Source organism: Lepidothrix coronata, unplaced genomic scaffold, assembly GCF_001604755.1.
Source record: "Lepidothrix coronata isolate B3197 unplaced genomic scaffold, Lepidothrix_coronata-1.0 Scaffold147, whole genome shotgun sequence".
Lineage (NCBI taxonomy): Eukaryota > Metazoa > Chordata > Aves > Passeriformes > Pipridae > Lepidothrix > Lepidothrix coronata.
In genome coordinates, this window is record NW_016690327.1 from 20547 (window position 1) to 39312 (window position 18766).

The 18766-nt window shown below is 54.3% G+C and overlaps 2 protein-coding genes across 3 annotated transcripts in view; both read left to right on the forward strand.

Moving 5' to 3' along the window:
• The first annotated feature begins 513 nt into the window (after positions 1 to 513).
• Positions 514 to 7631, forward strand: AK2 (adenylate kinase 2). Of its 2 annotated transcripts, XM_017828384.1 has the most exons (7): positions 526 to 645; positions 1093 to 1218; positions 3120 to 3230; positions 3332 to 3426; positions 3995 to 4067; positions 4646 to 4841; positions 6818 to 7631. In XM_017828384.1, exons 1-7 carry the CDS (start codon positions 526 to 528, stop codon positions 6823 to 6825), a joined length of 729 nt encoding a protein of 242 aa, XP_017683873.1. In that variant the 3' UTR covers positions 6826 to 7631. The 2 variants fall into 2 exon arrangements, with proteins under 2 accessions (XP_017683871.1, XP_017683873.1); XM_017828382.1 differs by lacking the exon at positions 6818 to 7631 and having other exon boundaries at positions 514 to 645; positions 4646 to 5048.
• Positions 7632 to 9770: 2139 nt separating this feature from the next.
• Positions 9771 to 18766, forward strand: part of RNF19B (ring finger protein 19B) — a 27358-nt gene continuing 18362 nt past the window's right edge. The window contains 1 exon segment of the mRNA XM_017828434.1: positions 9771 to 9842. The gene's annotated coding sequence lies outside the window, so the exon portion shown is untranslated.

Genomic DNA, 18766 nt, shown 5'->3' on the forward strand with positions numbered 1-18766 from the left:
CCCTGGTGCAGCTTAAGACTACGGCCTCTTTTCCTGCCACTAGCTGCCTGGTGGCAGAGCCCGACCCGCACCTGGCAACACCCTCCTGTCAGGGAGTCGGGAGAGAGCGAGCAGCTGTCCCCTGAGCCTCCTTTTCTCCAGGCTGAGCCCCTCACAAGCGCTCCTCACAGGACATGCACTCCAGAGCCTTCCCGAGCTCTTTGCTTTCCTCTGGGCTTGCTCCAGCCTCAAAATGTCCTTCTTGGGCTGAGAAGCCCAGAACAGGACACAGCGCCCGGTACCGGCGAAGGGCCCCGAACCACGCGGCGCCATGGCCCCGCCCACCGCCACTTAACCCCGCCCACCGCCACTTAACCCCGCCCGTCGCCGGGGTAACCCCGCCCACCGCACGCATAACCACGCCCCACTCGCTTTTAAACCCGCGGCCGTTGTCTGCGCGGCCACGCCCCTCATATGCATAGCCACGCCCCGGGCGCGCGGGGTCACGCCCCCCGGCGCGGGGCGGGCGCGCAGTCGGCGGCGGCCATGGCTCCGAGCGCTCAGGCCGGGGGCGGCCGCGGGCAGGGCCCGGCACCGGCACCGGGGCTCCGCCACGGCATCCGCGCCGTGCTGCTGGGCCCGCCCGGCGCCGGCAAGGGCACGCAGGTGAGCGGGGATGCGCGGGGGGGGGCGGGGGGAGCTCCCCGTGAAGGGAGCGGCCCGGCGGGACCGGCCCGCCCGGCCTTTCCCCGTGTGACCGCCGCGTGGGCCTCGCCGAGGGGATGGGGCGTGCGGGGTGTCCCGCTCCGCAGGGCCTCCCTTCCCTCGGGGTGCTCGGCGGTATCGCGCCTCCAGGGGCCCTTTGTCCCGGATCCCTTTGTCCCGGAGCAGGGCCGGCCCGCGGGGACCCGGTGCCCTGGCCCCGCTCCCGGAGCGCTCCGGGGACTCGGCGCCGGGCCCTGCCACGTGCTGGCGGCTCGCTGAGCGTCCCGGTGCTGCCACAGGGGGCACGGCCCCACCTTGTCCACCCCAGTCCCGGCTGAGCGTCCCCCCGGCCCCCCACCCCGAGGTCCCATCCCCGGAGCGCTCACTGCTGTCTGTTCTCTCCCGCAGGCTCCCAAGCTCGCCGAGACCTACTGCGTGTGCCACCTGGCTACCGGGGACATGCTGCGGGCCATGGTGGCCTCGGGGTCCGAGCTGGGCAAGCGGATCAAGGAGACCATGGATGCTGGGAAGCTGGTGGGTCGTGAGGGATGTGCTGGGAGGGGACATGGGCTTGCAGCACCTGGAATGAGAGCAGGCAAAACACACCTCCTGTTTAGAATTCTCAGTGACAAAACTAATTAATGTGGTAAGGCAGATTGCAGGGTGAAGGCAGGGGTGGACGTTTTCCTTCTGTTATCCTGCAGGAGAAACATCCTATAAAACCACCTTTCCTCTTCAGAGTTGCTCTTTGCTTACTAGCAGCCTGTGTCTCTGGGATGGTTCTTCTATGCTCACAGGGTGAGTTCTGGCTGGTTTCTGAGCACTCCTCGAGCTGAAGGTGTATCCTTGGAGCTGCAGGATGTTGCAGCCGTGCTTTGCTGCTCCAGCCTCTCTTCCCATGATACCTGGACTCCAGGTATCACTTCAGAGGGTTCATCTGCATCCCAGCTCTTGCATAAGTGGTGAAAATAGACTTAAAGGTGTTGCTGTGACAGCTACAGCAGGTGCTGTGTGAGAGAGGCACTTTAGGTCCCCCAGAGACAAGAGTTGGAATCTCTGACATTCACTTTACAAGGGTCTAATTATCTCATCAGAAGGACTGAACTATCTCCAGGAAACTCAAGGAACCACAAATTGCAGCGACTTGCCCCCGTGTGGGGCAGATCTCGGGCATCTCTGCAGCTGTCACGGGCTTGTAACACCCCAGGGAGCCTCTGCAGGCCCCAAATGGGGAGAGTGACGTGGCTTATCTCAGCTTCTGCCCAGAGCTCATTGCAACACCGAGCCTGCGATACCCGGCTGGTTATGAAAGATAGGGACGTTATCTGGTGAGGCTGGTGGTATCTGCCACGTGTGTGTGTGGCAGCCAGCTCCAGGCTGCTCCACGGGGACACCCTGCAGCTCTGTGCTCTGCCTCTGTGATAACTCAGCTGGGAGCACAGCAGTTTGGGATGGGTTTATGCTCAGGGGCTGTTTCTCTGAAGGGTATAATCAGGAAGGCACAGAAGTGACTTGTTGCTTCACCCAGACTTCCCCCCCCTGCCTGTGGGGGCTGTTGTTTGTGTGTTGTGACAGCCTGGTTCCCAAATCCTGCTGGGTCCCAGCTGTGTGTGTTGGAGAAAACAGCGCTGCTGAGGAGAGCTGCTCCCAAATAAACAGCTATTGTTGGGGCTGCAGCATCTGTTAGTGCTGCAGTGTGGAAAAGGCACTAATCCCAGCGGTATGCCGAGATTGTTGGATGGGAAAAAACTATCCAGCAAAGCCAGAGCTTGTCAGCAACTACTGGGCTTTTACCTTCACACAAGGTTTATGGGAGTCAATGAGCAACTTGCCTGCTCTGCCCTTCCTGTCTCCCGAGGGGGATGTGTGGGTGAAGGTACAAAGTAACAGGAAATCAAGGTTATGTCGAAATTTTCTGTTGTGAGTTGCTTTTAAAAAAAAAAATAATCTCAGGAGTTTGTCTTCGAGCCGACAGTCTTCCTTGAAATACAGCAACCTTTGTAACGGCGAGGTTACAGCACTGGTCCAAGTCCCTGGCACGCTGTGGAGTATCCCTGGAGTGAAAGGTCTCCTTGGCCACATCCTGGTGTTGCAGCCGTGGCAGGGAGTGCTTCCCACAGCAGTCATGGCAGGGAGTGCTTCCTTGACGTGGGCAGGAATGAGCACGCAGCTTTCACCCTGTTAGCAGCAGTGCCCTGTGCCATGGCTACTGCCTCTGGCTGTAGGAGGGGCCTGAAGCAGTCTGGGCACTGACATGGGTTGTAGAGTCACAGGATATCCTGAGCTGGAAGGAACTCACAAGGATTATAGAGTTCAACCCCTGGCGCTGCACAGGACAACCCCAAAAGTCCCACCATGAGTGCAGCAGCTCTGGAGGCAACTGTATGTAAGTTCAGGGTGTCCCTCCTGACCACGGGCTTCCCCCCTCTCTGCAGGTGAGCGATGAGATGGTGGTGGAGCTGATTGAGAACAACCTGGACTCCCCTCCCTGCAAGAACGGGTTCCTGCTGGATGGCTTCCCCCGCACGGTGAAGCAGGCGGAGATGGTACGTGAGGCCCTGCTCAGGGACTGCTCTGGCACCTCATTCCCTGCAGACAGGGGTCCCTGGGCCCTCGGCCCCTCTGAGGTGGGTGTTTGCTCTTGCAGCTGGATGAGCTCCTGGAGAAGAGGAAGGAGAAGCTTGACTCGGTCATTGAGTTCAGCATCCCTGACTCCTTGCTGATCCGGAGGATCACTGGACGGTAACGCTTCTCAGTGCACAGGTTGAGGTTTCCTAGTTTATGGAATGGCATCCTGATTTCAGATCCCAGGTTGTCCTCCCAGTGCTTAGGGCTGGCTGTGGTGCTGGTCTCTGTTAGATTTCTGCCGTGATCCCTCGCCTGTTCTCCCATGGCTGGACCAGCCTTGAGCAGAGCCCCTCCCTTGCCCTATAAATTAGGGATTGCTGATAGGAATCAGCATCCTTGGTGCCCCAGCTCAGCCTTTAAAGTCTTCCTTCTCCAAAGTCGTTATTGCTCCCTTAGGCAGGATGCTGCACACGTTTGGGCACAGTCTAAGGTCACTGTGTCACCCTCAAAGCTCCAGGAGCCAGACCCTTTCCCCAGTAAAGCAGGAAGTAAAAATCCCTTCTCCATCTCCTGCTGCAGCTGCTTTTCCAAACTGAAGAGGCCCTTGGTACAGAAATAACTACAGAGAATTTTCTTACTAGTGAAAGGCAAATCATGTTGCTGTTACAGATGTTCTTGTGCTGATGAGTGGCAGGTTCAGGAGACCTTGTCCTGCTTTGCTGACACTTATTTTCTGTCTCAGGCTGATTCACCCAGCGAGTGGCCGCTCGTATCACGAGGAGTTCAGACCCCCAAAAGAGCCCATGAAGGACGATGTATGTGAGCTCCCAGGGCCACAGCTTGCCTTGCTTTGGGTTTAGCTGATGCTTTGCAGCCTCCCTGGAAAAAAAGAACTCATTTCTTTCCTTCTCTTGTACCTTCTGTCCTGGCTTTCTGGGGAGCGTGGGGAACTGCTTGGGCAGCCTGAGCCGACGGCACTGCGGGGAGCGAGGCCTGGAGGGATGGATGAAGGGATGGATGTGCTGCAGAGCTGGCCCGGGCTCTGCCAGCCTCAGAACTTGTTGGACTCTGTCCACAGCTGAAGTTGCGGTGGGTTGTGACTGGTTTCCATCCTGGGGAGCAACTGTAGCTGGTGCCTGCTCTCGGGGCTCCTAGAGTGGTGTGTGGGGGAACGAGCACAGTGCTGAACCCTCCTCTCTTCAGTCACTGCTCTGGGATTTGTTTTGGCTGCCCTGGGTTCGCTCCATCTCCCCCGCAGACCTGGGGGTCGCCTCTGCAGCTCTGCATTTAGCGTGGCCTGGAGGAGGGGAGCAGGGGTTGTGGGAGCTGTGGAGAGAAGGGGGGAGCGTGCCAGGCTGCAGCAAGCTGGAGACTGTCCCCTTGCTTCTCCCAGGTCACTGGAGAGCCCCTGATCCGCCGCTCCGACGATAACGAGACCGCCCTGAAAACCCGCCTGAAGTCCTATCACACCCAGACCTCTCCCCTGATCTCCTACTACAGCAGGAGGGGGATCCATACGGCCGTGGATGCCTCCCAGTCTCCTGACGTGGTGTTTGCCAGCATCCTGGCAGCCTTCTCGAGAGCAACATGTAAAGACCTGGTTATGTTCATTTAGGGCTCCGTCCCAGGACAGAGCTCTGCTTTCTCTCTGTCCCTCTCCCTCTGTCTCTGTTTCTCTGTCTCTGGGGCCAGGGAGGGTGAAGAGCTGAGCAGATAGAAGAGGATGGGACGAGGTGATGCAGCCCAAGGCAGGGCTGTGCTAATTCTCTAATTAAACGAGCTGTTAACGGTCTCTATCTCGCTATATGTGAACGTCAGTCTGTCTGCGGGTGTGGGAGATTTTGGCCTCTAGAGGCCGCAGCGAGCCCAGGCTCCGGCTGCCAGAAGTGGGATCTGGACCCTTTTGGGTCAAAAAGCTTTTGTTTCATCCTAGAAATGCACCTACCTGGAAGGAACTGTGCTTCCAGCTCCTCCTGGCTGCTCCACAGGGGCTTAGGAGAAGGCTGGAGGTCAGGATTGAGTAGTGGGGGAAGGATTTTCCCAGGTGATGTGAAGGTGCAGGAATGAAACATGCAGTTGCTGTGTGTGTGTTGCTGGGGGAGCAGCCGTGGGAGGGACAGTTTGGCTGCTGCTCAGGGCTGGGTGACAACGTGTTCTCCTTGTATGTGTTTTATTCCTGGTGGGATGGCAGGTTACCTGAGAGCACAGCCTGTCTTCCTGTGCTGATGGGACTTAGGGGACAGAAAGTGTGGGGGGGTTTCAACCTCTTGTCATTTGTGGGCCTTAATATAGCAAATTAGTGCTTCTTGCTCTTTTTAAAAACATGGAGTCCGTGTTTAGAGTCTCACAGTCACTTTGTGGCAGGTTGGGATCTTGTGAGGATAAGAAAAGGACTTGGGTTTTATCTCTTCACTCTTGCCTTGGAAGATGTGTTGAGCTTCTCCTGATCCCAAAGTCTAAATATAATAAAGCCTTATTGCAAAACAAATGATTTCTCAAGGCTGGAGAGACAGCATTATTAACCACTGGCTCCATGTGCCCTTGAGCTAACGACCTTCATTACGAGCTCATGGAAATGTTCCTGTTTCTTGAGCAAATCCAAGGGGCTCTCTGTGTGAGGACACTGAGGGGGGGTAGTGCCTTGTCTTCTCAGGGTGACACTGCAAGGCTGGCACTGACCTTTGTCCATGAGGGATTCCAGCCCTTCCTAGAGGACCCCGCTGTAAATATAGATTGGCACAGGTGAAACTTTGTCCTTTGGCCTTCCATGTGTATTTGCTGATTGAGAGTTGCTGAGTACCCTCCTCTCCAGAGGAAAAGGCCCATCTCCCTCCTGTGCACTGAGCTGCTTTGGGCTCTGTGTCCAGAGCAGATGCTTAATCCTCAGGAATCCCTTGCTCTTTTTCTTGATAATTTCTCCTTTGTCTGAAAATCCCATTCTGTCCTCATACATCCTTTCCAGGGAAACAACCTCTTCCCTTCCAGCAAACTGGAAATGACACCGGGGAACCGAAAGCAGTTGACTTGTTTCTCTTGAAAGCACATGACTGGGGAGAAAGGGTTTGGAAGTCAACAGGGCTGGTTTTGTCAGCAGCCTGTGGTCCCCTGGGATTCCCAGATGGCCCTTGCTTTGTCTCTGGCTTTCCTGTGGAAGGGCAGCCCCAATGCCAGCACGCTGGGAGGTCGGGATAGCCTTTGGGATAGGATTCCTGTGCTCCAGGGAAGGGGAAAGTGTCTGTTAGAGCTGCCTTGGTGTCTCAGTGACTGTAAAGAAGTTCTGAGTAGAAGCAGCTTTTATCTTGAGAGATTCAGAGAGCTGCAGCCCCCTCCGTGCTGCCATAATGGCAGGGAAGGGTTCCCAGCCACTTGGCATTCCTGGATTTGGTCAGGGTTTTACTCTACAGCAAGAACAAGATGTTCCTCCACTCTTCATTCCTTTCCTCCCTTGTGCTCACTTTGCATCCAGCTCACCAGCCTTTTTCTGCCATAAACCATGCTTCATTTTGTTTGATTTTTTTTTTCCCCCTAAATATTTTTTTTTTCTCTTTGTTCCCATTTATTCCAGCTGAGTGACTCCGTGAACCAGATGAGACACCACCAAACGCTGCACACTCTGCTACATCACCCATTGCAGCCCTCCCTTGGGTGCAAGGGAGGGCAGCTGGGAGTGGGGGGTTATGATTGATGGGAGGGAGGGGAAAGGAGGTGGTAAACAAGGGGTTTGGGGGCTGATTTGGTAGGGTTTTGGTTGGATTTCTTATTCGGCAGAATCATTGTGAAGAAGAGGTGGCCTTCTCCTTAGAAATCATGTCTGGGGAGGCAAAACAAGACAGTGAAACACCTCTGAGTGATCAGCTACAGGTCCTTGACCTGTTGGAGGGTAGGGTTAGGTGCCATTCCAGGCTTCTCCAGGACTTTCAGGGCTTGTCTCGTGGGCTCTTGGTACCCTGAGGCCACTGAAAGGTTTGCTGTGATTTTCCTGAAGTTGCTTCCTGTCAGCGAGGACCAAAATGAACAAATGATGCATCATGTCTGAAACGGAAAGGAAAAAGAGGTGCCATGGGTTTTTCCTGGAACTTTTGTTTTTCTTGTTCTGCTGCATTCCTAAACCCTGGCACAGAGGCTTCTCAAGGATTCTCTGCTGCTGAAGAGGGGCTGTGGCTCTAGTCCAAACCTGCCTTACCTGGGAATGGGGTGGCTTTTCTGTGATCATGACCAAGCTGGAATTCACACAATGCTGAAGAAATGCAAAAGAGACTTTCTTAATTGCCTGCAAAAATAACACTTAATTGGGGGGGTTTTTTTGCATTTCTTTTTAGATCAAATGGTGCCTTGTCTAACCTCTGAATCAATAATAAAATAACCCCTTTACATTTGTATCTGGTGCTGTGTCCTCTTTGACCTGCAGACAGCGAGGAGGATGAGGAGGCAGATGACAGCATCAACTAACAATTGTGCTGGGTGGATCCTGGGGCCTGATCCTATCTCAAGGATGTTCTGTGCAGCTGAAAATGTGGCTTGTAATTCCTTTTATCTCTTCTCCTTGCTGAGTGTGTCCAATGCTTTAGATCACCATAGCAATGGTGCCTTTTGCTGGTTCTCTTTCCTGTTCATGCGTGACTCTGAAAGCACCGAGCCCCTGTGCATCCTGTTTTTCTCTCTAGAGCTCCTTGCAGGTACTTCAACTGATGTAATTCCTTTTTTTCCTCCTCCCTTTGCATATCCAGTGTGTGGAGGAGCTGATGTTGTTATTTTCTTGTCTCTTCCTGCAGCAACTGGAAGCCATATATTGTGTATTCTGTTTCTGCTCATTTGCTTTCTGCCTTTCAGACCTTCTTGCATCCCTTCCTCCACCCGTGCCTCTCTAAATTCACAGGGAAAAAAACTGTCTAATTGCAGGGAATGAGAGCATTTCCTGCTCTCCCTTTCTCCTGCCTCCACAGGGACCCTGACCCTCAGATATCCCAGAGGAGGCTGTTCTTGATGTGCTGATGGAGTTGTTTATCCACACTTCTTGCAGCCGTGCTTGTGTTCAGGGCTTTGGTTCAGGCACCGTGGCCCAGCACCAGAAAGGGTTGGGCTGCATATGCCCATTTCCTCCAGAAATTACTGGTTTTCCAGCATAACTGGGCTCTCCTGCTCTTCAGCCATTCAGTCTCTGTGCTCAGGTGTCTTTGTTACCTCTCTGTACCTCCCATTACCACTCTTTTGAAGCCAAGCTTGTGCCTCCCTGACTTCTTCCCTTGTTCCTTTTGATGGTGGATGTTAAACTATGCTCTTCCTCGTTGTCTGGGATTGTGTCCTCTGCTCCCTGCCTGCTGTTTTAGAAACCTGTTCTGCCTGCTCCTCCTGGCTTTCTGGTCCGCGGGATGGAGAAATCTTAGCTCCTCTGAGGTGATCCTTACCTGAGTGTGGAGTGTGAAATGGATTATTGGGATGCTGTGGAGTTGGATCTGTGCTGTGACCTGTCTCTCTCACGCTGACCTTGAATGTTTTCCACAGCACACGATGCTCTGCAGGTGCTGTAAATTCCTTCTGCTCAACCATTTCGTTCCAGCAAGCTGCTTATCAGGCACTCTTTTGAAAACTGTGTTCATATTTCATACACACAATTATTCAGCAGCTATAAAAGGGGAAAATTCCTATTTATAGCACAAGGACCAGCATCAAATAGGACACTGAATTCTCACTGATAGAGGAAGTGACCTGTTCTCTAATGCAGCAATATTTCTGCTGAAAAGAAACAGCATCTTGGATGGGGGGAGGGATGAAAGCCCTGGGCCATCTCTTTCCATTAAAAATGTGCTGCAGACCTAAAAATGTATCTGCCCTTCTCCCTTCCCAACGAAACCTTCGGCGACAGGGATTGCAGGAAAACCTTTCACTGTGGGTTTGTGGTTAGTGGTAATGAACCCACCGACTCCTGATGGTCTGGCTTGGAGCTGGTCTTAGGTTTCTGATCGTTACCTGATCTCTGACCTTGACCTGGGAGTGAGGAGGAGTCACTGCAGAGATTTCTGCCGCGGGCGAGTAGCACAGATCCTGGTCCGGGGGGAGTTTGTGCCACCACAGCCCTGAACCAGCGAGCACATGGGGCTGAGGAACAAAGAACTGGCTGGGAGCAGTGAAGGGAGGGAGTGGAAAGGTGGGAAGAGCTCAGGGGGCACGGGTGGAACTGTGGATAAGGCAAGAGCCTGTGTGCTCTGAGCCTGCTTCCCGTGACTGCCCCTGCTCCCCCTTCCCTTCCAGGCATATCGACCCACGGCTTCCCCAAGGCCATCACTGGCCATTCCCTGCTGCTGTCCCCCTGCCCTTCCCGCGGTCTCTTTAGGAAGAGCTGCAGTGGGTGATACCAAGCGAGGCCCTGGGAGGTGGAGGACCGGAGGATGGGATTCCCCTCCTGTCGCTGTGGCAACCGCTGGGCAGGAAAAGCAGCAGTGGGATGCGATGGGTGCGCTGGGGAGGCTGCGGGGGCCGGGCTGCGCTGACATCACGCAGGGAGGTGGTGCAGAGGGAAGGGGAGTGGGAAAGGGAGAGCGGGGAGACTGCGGAGGGGAGAGCGCTGCACAGGGAGTGGGCTCCGGGGACAGGTAAGAGATGCTCGGGGGCAGCGGGTCAGGGTGGGCTCCACGAGTGCTGGGTGATGTGCTGCGGGATGGCTCCTGGGAAGCAGGAACGTTATACAATGCCCGAACAGCCTGGCACAGCAGGGCTTGGCTCTTGGACAGCGAGGCCAGGTCAGAGCCTGGCTGGCTGGTGCAGAAACTGGTGCAAATGCTTCCCCTCCAGGATACCAGTATGTGTGTCACTGGCACCGTGCTGGGAAGAGCCAGGAGTACCTATGCCTCCAGAACAGGCTGAAGGGACTGGGGAGCAGCCCTGGTCCCTCTCTAGGAAAGGGAAGCAGAGCTCTCCCTAGGGATTAGAGCACAAATCATCGATGAAATGAATCAGAAGTTTGGAGACCTCGTCCCTTGAGCTACATCTATCTTAGAGGAGGCTGTAAGCAGAGCTGGAGCACTGGGACCAATCCCAGAAGCATGGCTGGGGTGGGAATCCTAAACTCTGCACATGGAGATGCTGCACATCTCCAGCAGCCTCAGCACTTACCCTTCCTGTGCAGCAAGCAAGAGTTCTGGGGAAGGCAGCCAGGGGCATGACCATTGCCAGGAGCTCTCTGGATGTGGATCCTGGGGATCTGCAGACCTGGAAGGCAAAATAATGAAGTCCTTGAGACCTCTCTGGGCATCATGTTGCCTTTTAGCACAGCGGTTGCATAACGGGATCCGATCTGCTTGCGGAGGGAGCAAGGGTGACGGTCACCTCTGTGCCCTGCAGCAGCTCAGCAGTGCCTACCCCCCTCCCCGGGGGGGGGAATTTCATCTTTCTTCCTAATCCAAGGGTTCCTTAATGCTTGAAAAACTGGTGGGTTCACAGCTCCGATTCCACGCGATGTAGGGACTCTACGCCTACACGCAGCACTAGGAAACTAGAAAGTGAGTTTGTTGGCACCCACTCATCTGTGCTAACCTGATTTTGGCCTGTTAGGATCCTTGGTGTGTATCTGACCGAGGAAAGTACATTTAGGGTCAAAAGCCCAGTGTTGGTAACCCCTGTGGGTGTCAGAAACCAGTACTGGGGTGGAGATGGAAGAGGCACAAAGTAGAAACCCTGTTTGAAATCCAAGAACAGGGAGAGGCCACTGCTCATGTGCCAACAAGTCTGTTGAAATAACACATTTTTGGAGTCATTTGAAGGGCTGGGGGCAGCGGTGGGGCCATGGAGAAATGCAGCCAGGAGTGCTGGAGAGTATGTGAGAGAGCACAGTTGCAGTAACGAGCATAAATAGGCTGTAATTAGGGAAGCAACTGCCGTGTGATGGACGATCCTTGCTCAGGAAGGCACAGATGCTGGGTCTACGAGGGAGCACTTGGGAGTGGCTCAGGTGGCCACAGTGCTGCTTGTGACATGGAAACTGGAAACAGCAGCAGCTTGTGCTGCTTTGAGGGGCTTCTGTGGGAGCAAGGGGTCGGAGCCCCACGCGTGGAGGGTGCCAGGCAGTGCTGTCACCCCCAGGGCCGCGTGGCCAGCTGTGTTCTGTGCCTCTGGCATGGGCAGGCAGGGAGGAGAGGACCCATCAGCAGCTCTGTGCCAGCCCTCAGCACCACACGGGGCAGCTGTGCTGGGAGGGAGCCAGCCCGGGATGGGCCCCGGCATTCCGAGCGGGACCTCGCTGGAGCCAGGCTCCCAGGACCTGGAGCCAGGCTCCCAGGGCCAGGTTGGGGAGGGTGCAGGGAGGAGTCAGCGCTGCTGGGCTGCAGTTTCAGTCCCCGAGGTTGCGGTTCTGCACGACCGGCAGCGGGACTGCTCTCAAAGTCGTGTTTCAACTTGATTTTTTTTTCAAGGTTATTCAAAATCTAATGGGGGAATGGCACCAGAACCTCCCACAAGCAGGAAGTCCAAGTCAACCCTCCCAGTCCTTGACTTTCTCCGCGGCTCAGCTGGCTCTCCTTGTTTTCCCCCACACTTGCCTACACTGCAAAAGGGATGATCATGTGAATATTACATAGTCTGGCATCTGCACATCAGCTGCAGCAGCTGAGGCTCTGACATGCTCCCAGTGCCTTCATGTGACCCCGTTCCACAGCCGTGCTGTTACCTGTGCATTCGGTCCCCATCACAGGCTGTCACTGCCAGACACACAATAATAATGAAATACAATAAATGGGAACTTGTGCTCCCTCCTGGGAAAAGAGCTTTGGAGCTTTGAGCCTCTGCAGAGACCTGGAGCGCTGGGAGGAGCTGCCCTTGTGCCAGTGTCCAGAGAAGGCCCTGGGAGCTGAGCCAGGTGCTGTGAGACATTTTAATCCTTCCTATTCCATAGTCCATCTTGGCCATGACTCCGCTGCAGTGAATGTTTTCCCCTTCCCAGGGACACTCACAGGCGCCTACCTTGTGTTTGTTTTCACTCCTTATCTGGTACCAGTGGGAGCAGGTGGGGCACCAGTGAGTCAAGGAGAGTGGGAACACACATTCCAACTTCCTCTTGGGCCGCCCTGGAGTCCCCTTGATCCTCTCCCTAAACCCAGGCTGAAATTTCTCTCTGCTGAGGTAGCTGTTTGTTTAATAGCTGAGGTTACTTGAGTAATCAATAGCTCTCTGGTTCCCAACAGAAACATTATCCCTTTGGCCAAATCAGCTTTCCAAATCAGCTCTTCTATCTTTGCTATAAACCTGCCCCTGGCTCTCAGCTCTGGGAGGATTTAGGTGCATTCCTGACCTACCTGCACAGAGCCCCACTCCTTTTCTTTCCTTCTGCCAGTGTCACTTTTTCTCTCTGAGGTTAAGCAAGAAGGGCTGGAAGCACATGGAGAAATTGCTGGATTTATTGGACTCTTCAGTCTCAGCCCTTCTCTTGGCTCTGCTCCAACAGCTCCTTCTCTGTGCCTGTTTCCCTAAGGAGGGAGGTGAGGAGAGTCAATGGGATCCTCGTGGCCAAGGGCATTGCTGATATAACTCCCAGTCCATGGGCTCCAAGAGAACTTGGCTCAGCCACTGCCAGACGAAGAAAAACTGTTCCCATCACGCAGCAGGAGCTGTATCCCAGAGAACAGGGCTGGAAGACAAGGTGCCCATAGAAAGGCTCCATGGCTGCACATAAATTTTCCTTGCAAACAGGCAAAGGCACCGACTCCCTGGAGCTGGATTTCCAGTGGTTCCATCCCAGCAGCCAAAGGCTGGGCTGTGGCTCTGGGCTCCAGTTTCCTATGACTGAAGGAGGCCACGGGGTTTGTTCTGCTGCTGGGGCAGTGGAAACTGCCTTGCTGTGCATTGTGAGCATCTCTGCACATCTCTGTTCTTTCCAAACCAGAAAAGGTCACCGAGACCCAAGAGAAACCCACTTCCCTCCTTCACTGAACTCCTTCTGCCTCGCACATGCTTTTGTTGCCATCCCTCGCTTGCCAAAGGCAGGAACAAACACTGGGGTTTGGCAGAGCTCAAAGCCTTGGCGTGTCTGATGGGAAAGAGGCATTCTTGGTCCTCAGCCCGGGGACAGGGCTCTGCTCCATGTCCACTGCCAGCTTTTCCAGCTGCAGTTTTGCTGCTCATCCCATGCTGAGAGCACTGGTCTGGGGACAGGCAGCACCCCTGGGTGCTGGGCTGTGAATCCTGCAGGGGATCCATGGAAAGTGGGCGGGAATAGCTGGAGCAGGACCCAGAGCTACGTGAACCCCAGCATGTTGCTGCGGCTGAGCTGCACGTACGGGGGGACGTGCAGGAGTCGGCGCTGCCCCGAGAGGCTTTTCCCCAAGAATTAATGATGCCAAGGGAACAGGGAAAGGCAGAGGGAGGCCGTGTAGAGCCAGGCTGCCTCTGCTTTGGTTAAATAGGGCTGGTTTTGCTGACAAGTTCCCCCTGAGAGACTGCAGGGCTGAGATGGGGAGGGATCCTGGAACTCAGAGGCAGCTGGAAGGTTCTTGGCAGCTACTGCTGTTTCAGAGTCAGGCACTGGATTTTCCTGGTGCTTGGGGGAACTGGGATGGCAGCCTGGATCAGAGATGGCCAGGCTGGACAGATGAGAGGCGGTCATAGCTTCTGCCTCTCTGTTGGAAGGATGCTCTGGAGCAGCAGCAGGGCCTGATTTCAGAGAAGCATTTGAGGTCTCAGTGCACAGTGATCGCCCCAGAAACCTCCTACTCAATTTTCTGCTGTGCACAGCCCAGCCTCAGGCAGCACAGGGGGTAATTTGCTCAAACACTGGCTAAGGCAACCCACATATGACAAGCCTCAGAGAGGGAAGAGGGTTTCTCATGGTGGTAAAGGGGTGAGAGAGAGGAGGGAGGGAGAAGAGGAATTTCCTGGCTGTGGTAAAGGTGGGCTCTGCTTGAAGAGAAGTCAGAGAGAATGGGTTTGTGGTCATGACATCAGGCTGGGGGAAGGAAGGAGTGGGTCAGCAGCAAACCCCAGCAGAACAAAACCCATTTGCCTTCTCATGATGGCCTGGGAATGAAGGACACACCAAACTACAGCTCCCCTCTCCCTTTGCCCACCTTGTTCTGCTGCAGAGAGAGCAGAGCACAGGGGGGGAGCAACCCTGGACTGAATCAGCAGCCAAGGGTCGGGCTGGGGAAAGATCTCAGCTGAGACAAGGGAACCCTGATCAAGCACATGTTCAAAATTTCCCACCTGGTTAGTGCTGGCTCAGCCCTCTGGAAAATGACACACGTTTTCCTTGCTGCGGGGCCAGAGGGCTGTGCTGGGAGCTGTCTGCTCTCCCGTCCCAGCTGCAGATGAGAGGTGCTGCTGGCAGGGTCCACAATCACTCTTCTTTCCCCTTTTGACAGCTGTTGCTGGTTAGGAAAATGGGAATGTTCCCCAGCCAGTTCTCGGCAGGAACTGCCCTTTCCAGGGCTGACCACTTGGGCTCTTTCTTCCTCTTCCCAGCTCCTGACAGTATTCACAGATTTGGGTACATTCTAGTCTTGGCAAAGCACTGCCCTTCCCTGCTTCTCTTCCTCACATGACACAGGAGAGGCTGTGGCCTGTGAAGGAGGAATGTTTGTTCTTGGACTTAGATCAGTATAATTCTTGAGTCTGTTCTCTTCCCAAAGCACAAAGAAAGAAAGAAGAAGCGCTGGGACCAGTCCTGCTGTGGGGATTTACACCCCAAACTGTCAGTCTGTTCCTAGCACAGAGATCCTGTCACCAGCTATCCCCTTCCCAGTGCAGGATGGAGATTATGCCTTGCAGGAGAGCAGTAGGAACATCAGGGCATGTTGTGAAAAGTCACATCTGACACAGAGGCCAAGTGAGTGTCCACAAAGAGGGAACACTGGGCAAAGCTCAGTGGAGGCAGGAAGGAGACAGCAGGGCTTGTTGCTCCTGGAAGCTGTGGGCACAGAGCTTAACAGAGGGGTCAACCATCTCTGTAGGCGGTGAGAATGTGCAGGAGTAACCACTGATTTCAGCTGCAGCAGTGTAAGAAACCTCAAGGTTCAGAGCTTAAGCCACTTTCTAAGAGAAAAGAGCAGGACTAGCAGGAAAAGGGAATGACTCCAGCCAGCAGTGGCTACTCAGAGGACACTGACAGCACAGAAGTGGGTGCATTTGGGCCACATCCTACCCAGCAACTTGAAAGTTCCTCAGAAAGCCCAAATGCTGCAACTGAGCTAACTCAGAAAGAAGTGGTCTGGCTAAGGCCAAGGTCAGTCTGAATAATCCCTTCCACTCTCTCTTCCGCTTTTGTGCAGTGAGACAGGAAGCTGAAAATTCCCCGGCTGATTTTGGGAGCCCAGGCAGAGGTCAGCGAGCAGGGACCACCCAGTGCAGCCTGAGTAACAGATGAGTGTGATGTTACCCAGTCCCTGTGCTCAGCTCCCTCCCTGATTCCTTGCAGCAAACAACAGAATTTCCTGGTTCTTTGTTTCAGAATTCAAGGGAAAATTCTGCCACCCATGCCGAGTTAAATTAAAAGCTGGTAAATTCAGGAGGCTTTTTGCAGCGAGGCACTAACCTTTGGAATTGCCTCAAGACTTGGTTAAGTCACATAATGATAACTGGCTTGGAAAAATCCTGATGGTTTTATGACCTTTCACAATGTCTGTACTTCTGTACCCAGGCAAGGGTCACCAGACTGTTCCAAGACATGACCAGATCCCCTCAGAGGGATAAAGAAAGAATTCTCCTCCTCTCTTTTCCTGTCCTGGTGTGACTGCCATTGCTCAGTTCTGTAACACACGGGAATTACCCCAGGCCAGAGCAGTGTGGCTGGAGTGCTGAGCTCACCACACAGCCTGTTCCCACCAACCCCATTTTGGTATGAGAATGATCTCTGTGTTACAGCACTTCTGGAGGTGCCGAGGTTGTCGTGTTTTGGAAACTTTGCCTCTGAGACAAAGGCAAAGGGAAAGAAGTACCACGTGTGTGTCCTCAGGAGGAGACAGCAGGGCCCCTGTTCTCACAGATGATCCTGAAGAGACCTGAACAATTCAGGTCTCTCCCTAACCTCCTGGCAAGTGAGGGAGTATAGATGTGTCTCTTCCCCTGCCAAAGTGAACGTCCCTTTCACTTTTATTTTGCTTTCTGTGTCCCCAGCCCCAGGGCTTTGAAAGTTGAGTGGTGGCTCCAAGAGGGTGTTATTTCACAGTGGTGGCCATTGCTGATGGAGCTTCTGGTAAGGCAAGACCCTCCTGAGGGCAGTCGTGCTCTCGTCCTTGGAAGTTCTGCTGAGACCTTTCCCTTCCCAGGTGCCAACTGGTGCTTTGTGGGATTGAAGCTCAAACCTCCTCTGAGGCCAAGCAGCCACAGGGACAGGCTTCATCCACCACCTGCCCACGACAGCAGGTCCCACTGGTGCTCAGTTCACTGGAGCTTTCTCCCCTTAGCAGGTCACTGCGAGCAGTGGATTATACCCTGGCAACAGGGACACTGCAACATGCAAGCCCCGAAACTGCAGCGCCTGCTCCACTACACAGCAAAATAGGTCGTGCATCAGCAAATGAAAAAGGACAGATGGTGTCTGCTAATACAGCTTAGTTTATGGCCTGCAGGATTAACTCACTAGTTGTCATGTCTGCAGAAAATAGGAAATGGGTGGGTCGGCTGGAGGAAACGTGTGGTGTGCCCAGCCCTACCTGTGCTGTGGGATGCAGCGGCTGGAGAGGATGTCAGAGATCCTGTGAGGTTTTGAGATGCTGCTGAAGGGCTGCCAGTGTCTTTTGGGGAGTCTGGGCAGTTGTGCCTAGTGCCTTGTACTGAGTCTTCCCGTTCAGCTCAGATTCCCACACTCCTGCCACAAAGGCCAGCGCTGTAGGGAGAGATGCTGAGCCGAGCAGGGATCTCCAGCAGAGACAGGAACACTGTGGTCTGTGCTCCAGCAGCTCTGGAGAAGCCCACAACTTCCTGTCCTCTGCCAGCTGCAGGACAGCCTCCAGTCCAGCCTTTTGAACTCCCAAACACCCACGTGTCTGCAGGAGTAAGTCAGAAAGCTGAGGCAGAAGCCTCAGGTCTTTTCAATGCCTTCTCTGTGACACACTGTTCTCCTTTCCTGGAAATCAGGCCAGTGCCTCACTCTGTTCTCCTTGCAGAGCTCTGGCTTCTGCATCTGCTTTCTGAAGGGCAGAACAAACTCTTCCTTAGCCCTCCATGAATGGTCCTCCTGAAGATTTCACCTCACTCCTTGCTGCCTCTGCCGTGGCCAGGTTTGTTCATGTCCTGCAAGATGCTGAGCACCCCGAAAAACAGCTGCCATCAGGGAGATACTCCAGAGCCAGTGCTGGATTCCTGCCCTGCCATGCCATCTCCTCTTGCTGGTGGCACCTGGCTCCCTCCTGTGTGCTTGGCCACCACCACCCATCACAGTGTGCCCAGGACAGGCAGGTGCCTTCTGCTGCCACAGGTGTTTGCCACCACCACCTTCTCCCACAGCCAGCCACCACAGGCACTGGGGTTTCCTCCAGTGACTAATTAGCCTGTGTTTATGCCAACACCAAACACATCATTGTCTGTTTAACAACTCTGGTGAGGAGGGAGTCTGGCTGCTCCCTGGTGCCATAGGGACCAGCCCAGCCCTTTTCTCATGGCAGCACCCCACTGTGCTAAACCTTCTCAGTTATAAATCCCCTGTCATTAAGGGTAGCAGGTCACTGGTAAGAGTGACTTGAGAGTGGGGATCATTGTCCCTTCCATCCTCAAAGCTGTGAGTGTGCAGGTGTACAAAGAACTCAGAACAGCCTGTGCTTTCATTACAAAAGGAAATGCTTCTTTTGTAGAGGGAAAAAGCATGTCAGATTACTATTTGAAGTAATTGCTTAATGCTTCCTACACCTTTACGTCATTGCTGAAGCAGACAGTAGTTACCTGAGTCCCTAACTGGGGTCTCTTCTCAATGCATGTGTGTCACTGATGGGGTCAGGCCCATGACCGTCCTGGCTGCTGGAGCCCTGGAGGAGACAGGATGGGGAACTATGTGGGCATGAGAGGCTCCACATTCTTCCCCCTCAAAATCTCCCCACCTCCCACCTCTTTTATCAGCCGCTGACAAGCCTTGCCATGTGTGTAGGCGGCTCCCAAGCTTACAAGATGATTCCCCGCTCCCCCCTCCACGAGAGCGCTCAGGATTTCGAGGACGGGGAGCACAGCGTTCCTCCGTCTGCAGGCCTGTTCTGCAAGGGACGATGCTCTCAGAGAGCTCCATGTGCTAACTCTCTCCCAGGATTTCACATGACAGCATCTTCCCCAGAAAGTCACAGCAGGGAGTGGAAGATTGCTGTGCGTGTGGGTGTTAGGAGGGAGCAGAGTGGGATGGGGAGATGGAGGGGAGGTGTAACCACAGACTAAACCAGAGAGAATCCTCTTGGAAGAGCCTCGCATTTCTGATCCCAAGGCTCCCATCTCCTGCCTTTTCCTCTCCATTTAAAAGAATGTCAGTCTTTGTTATGTCCAACAGAGAAAAGGGGAGTCAAGGAGAATCATCTCTTCCTTCTCTGAACACATCTCAGGGGACCATGAGAAG

Coding starts and splice junctions, on each gene's coding strand:
- AK2 (XM_017828382.1), top strand. CDS start 526: ATGGCTCCGAGCGCTCAGGCCGGGGGCGGCCGCGGGCAGGGCCCGGCA. Junction 1,219..3,119: donor CCATGGATGCTGGGAAGCTG/GTGGGTCGTGAG, acceptor CCCTCTCTGCAG/GTGAGCGATGAGATGGTGGT. Junction 3,231..3,331: donor CGGTGAAGCAGGCGGAGATG/GTACGTGAGGCC, acceptor TTGCTCTTGCAG/CTGGATGAGCTCCTGGAGAA.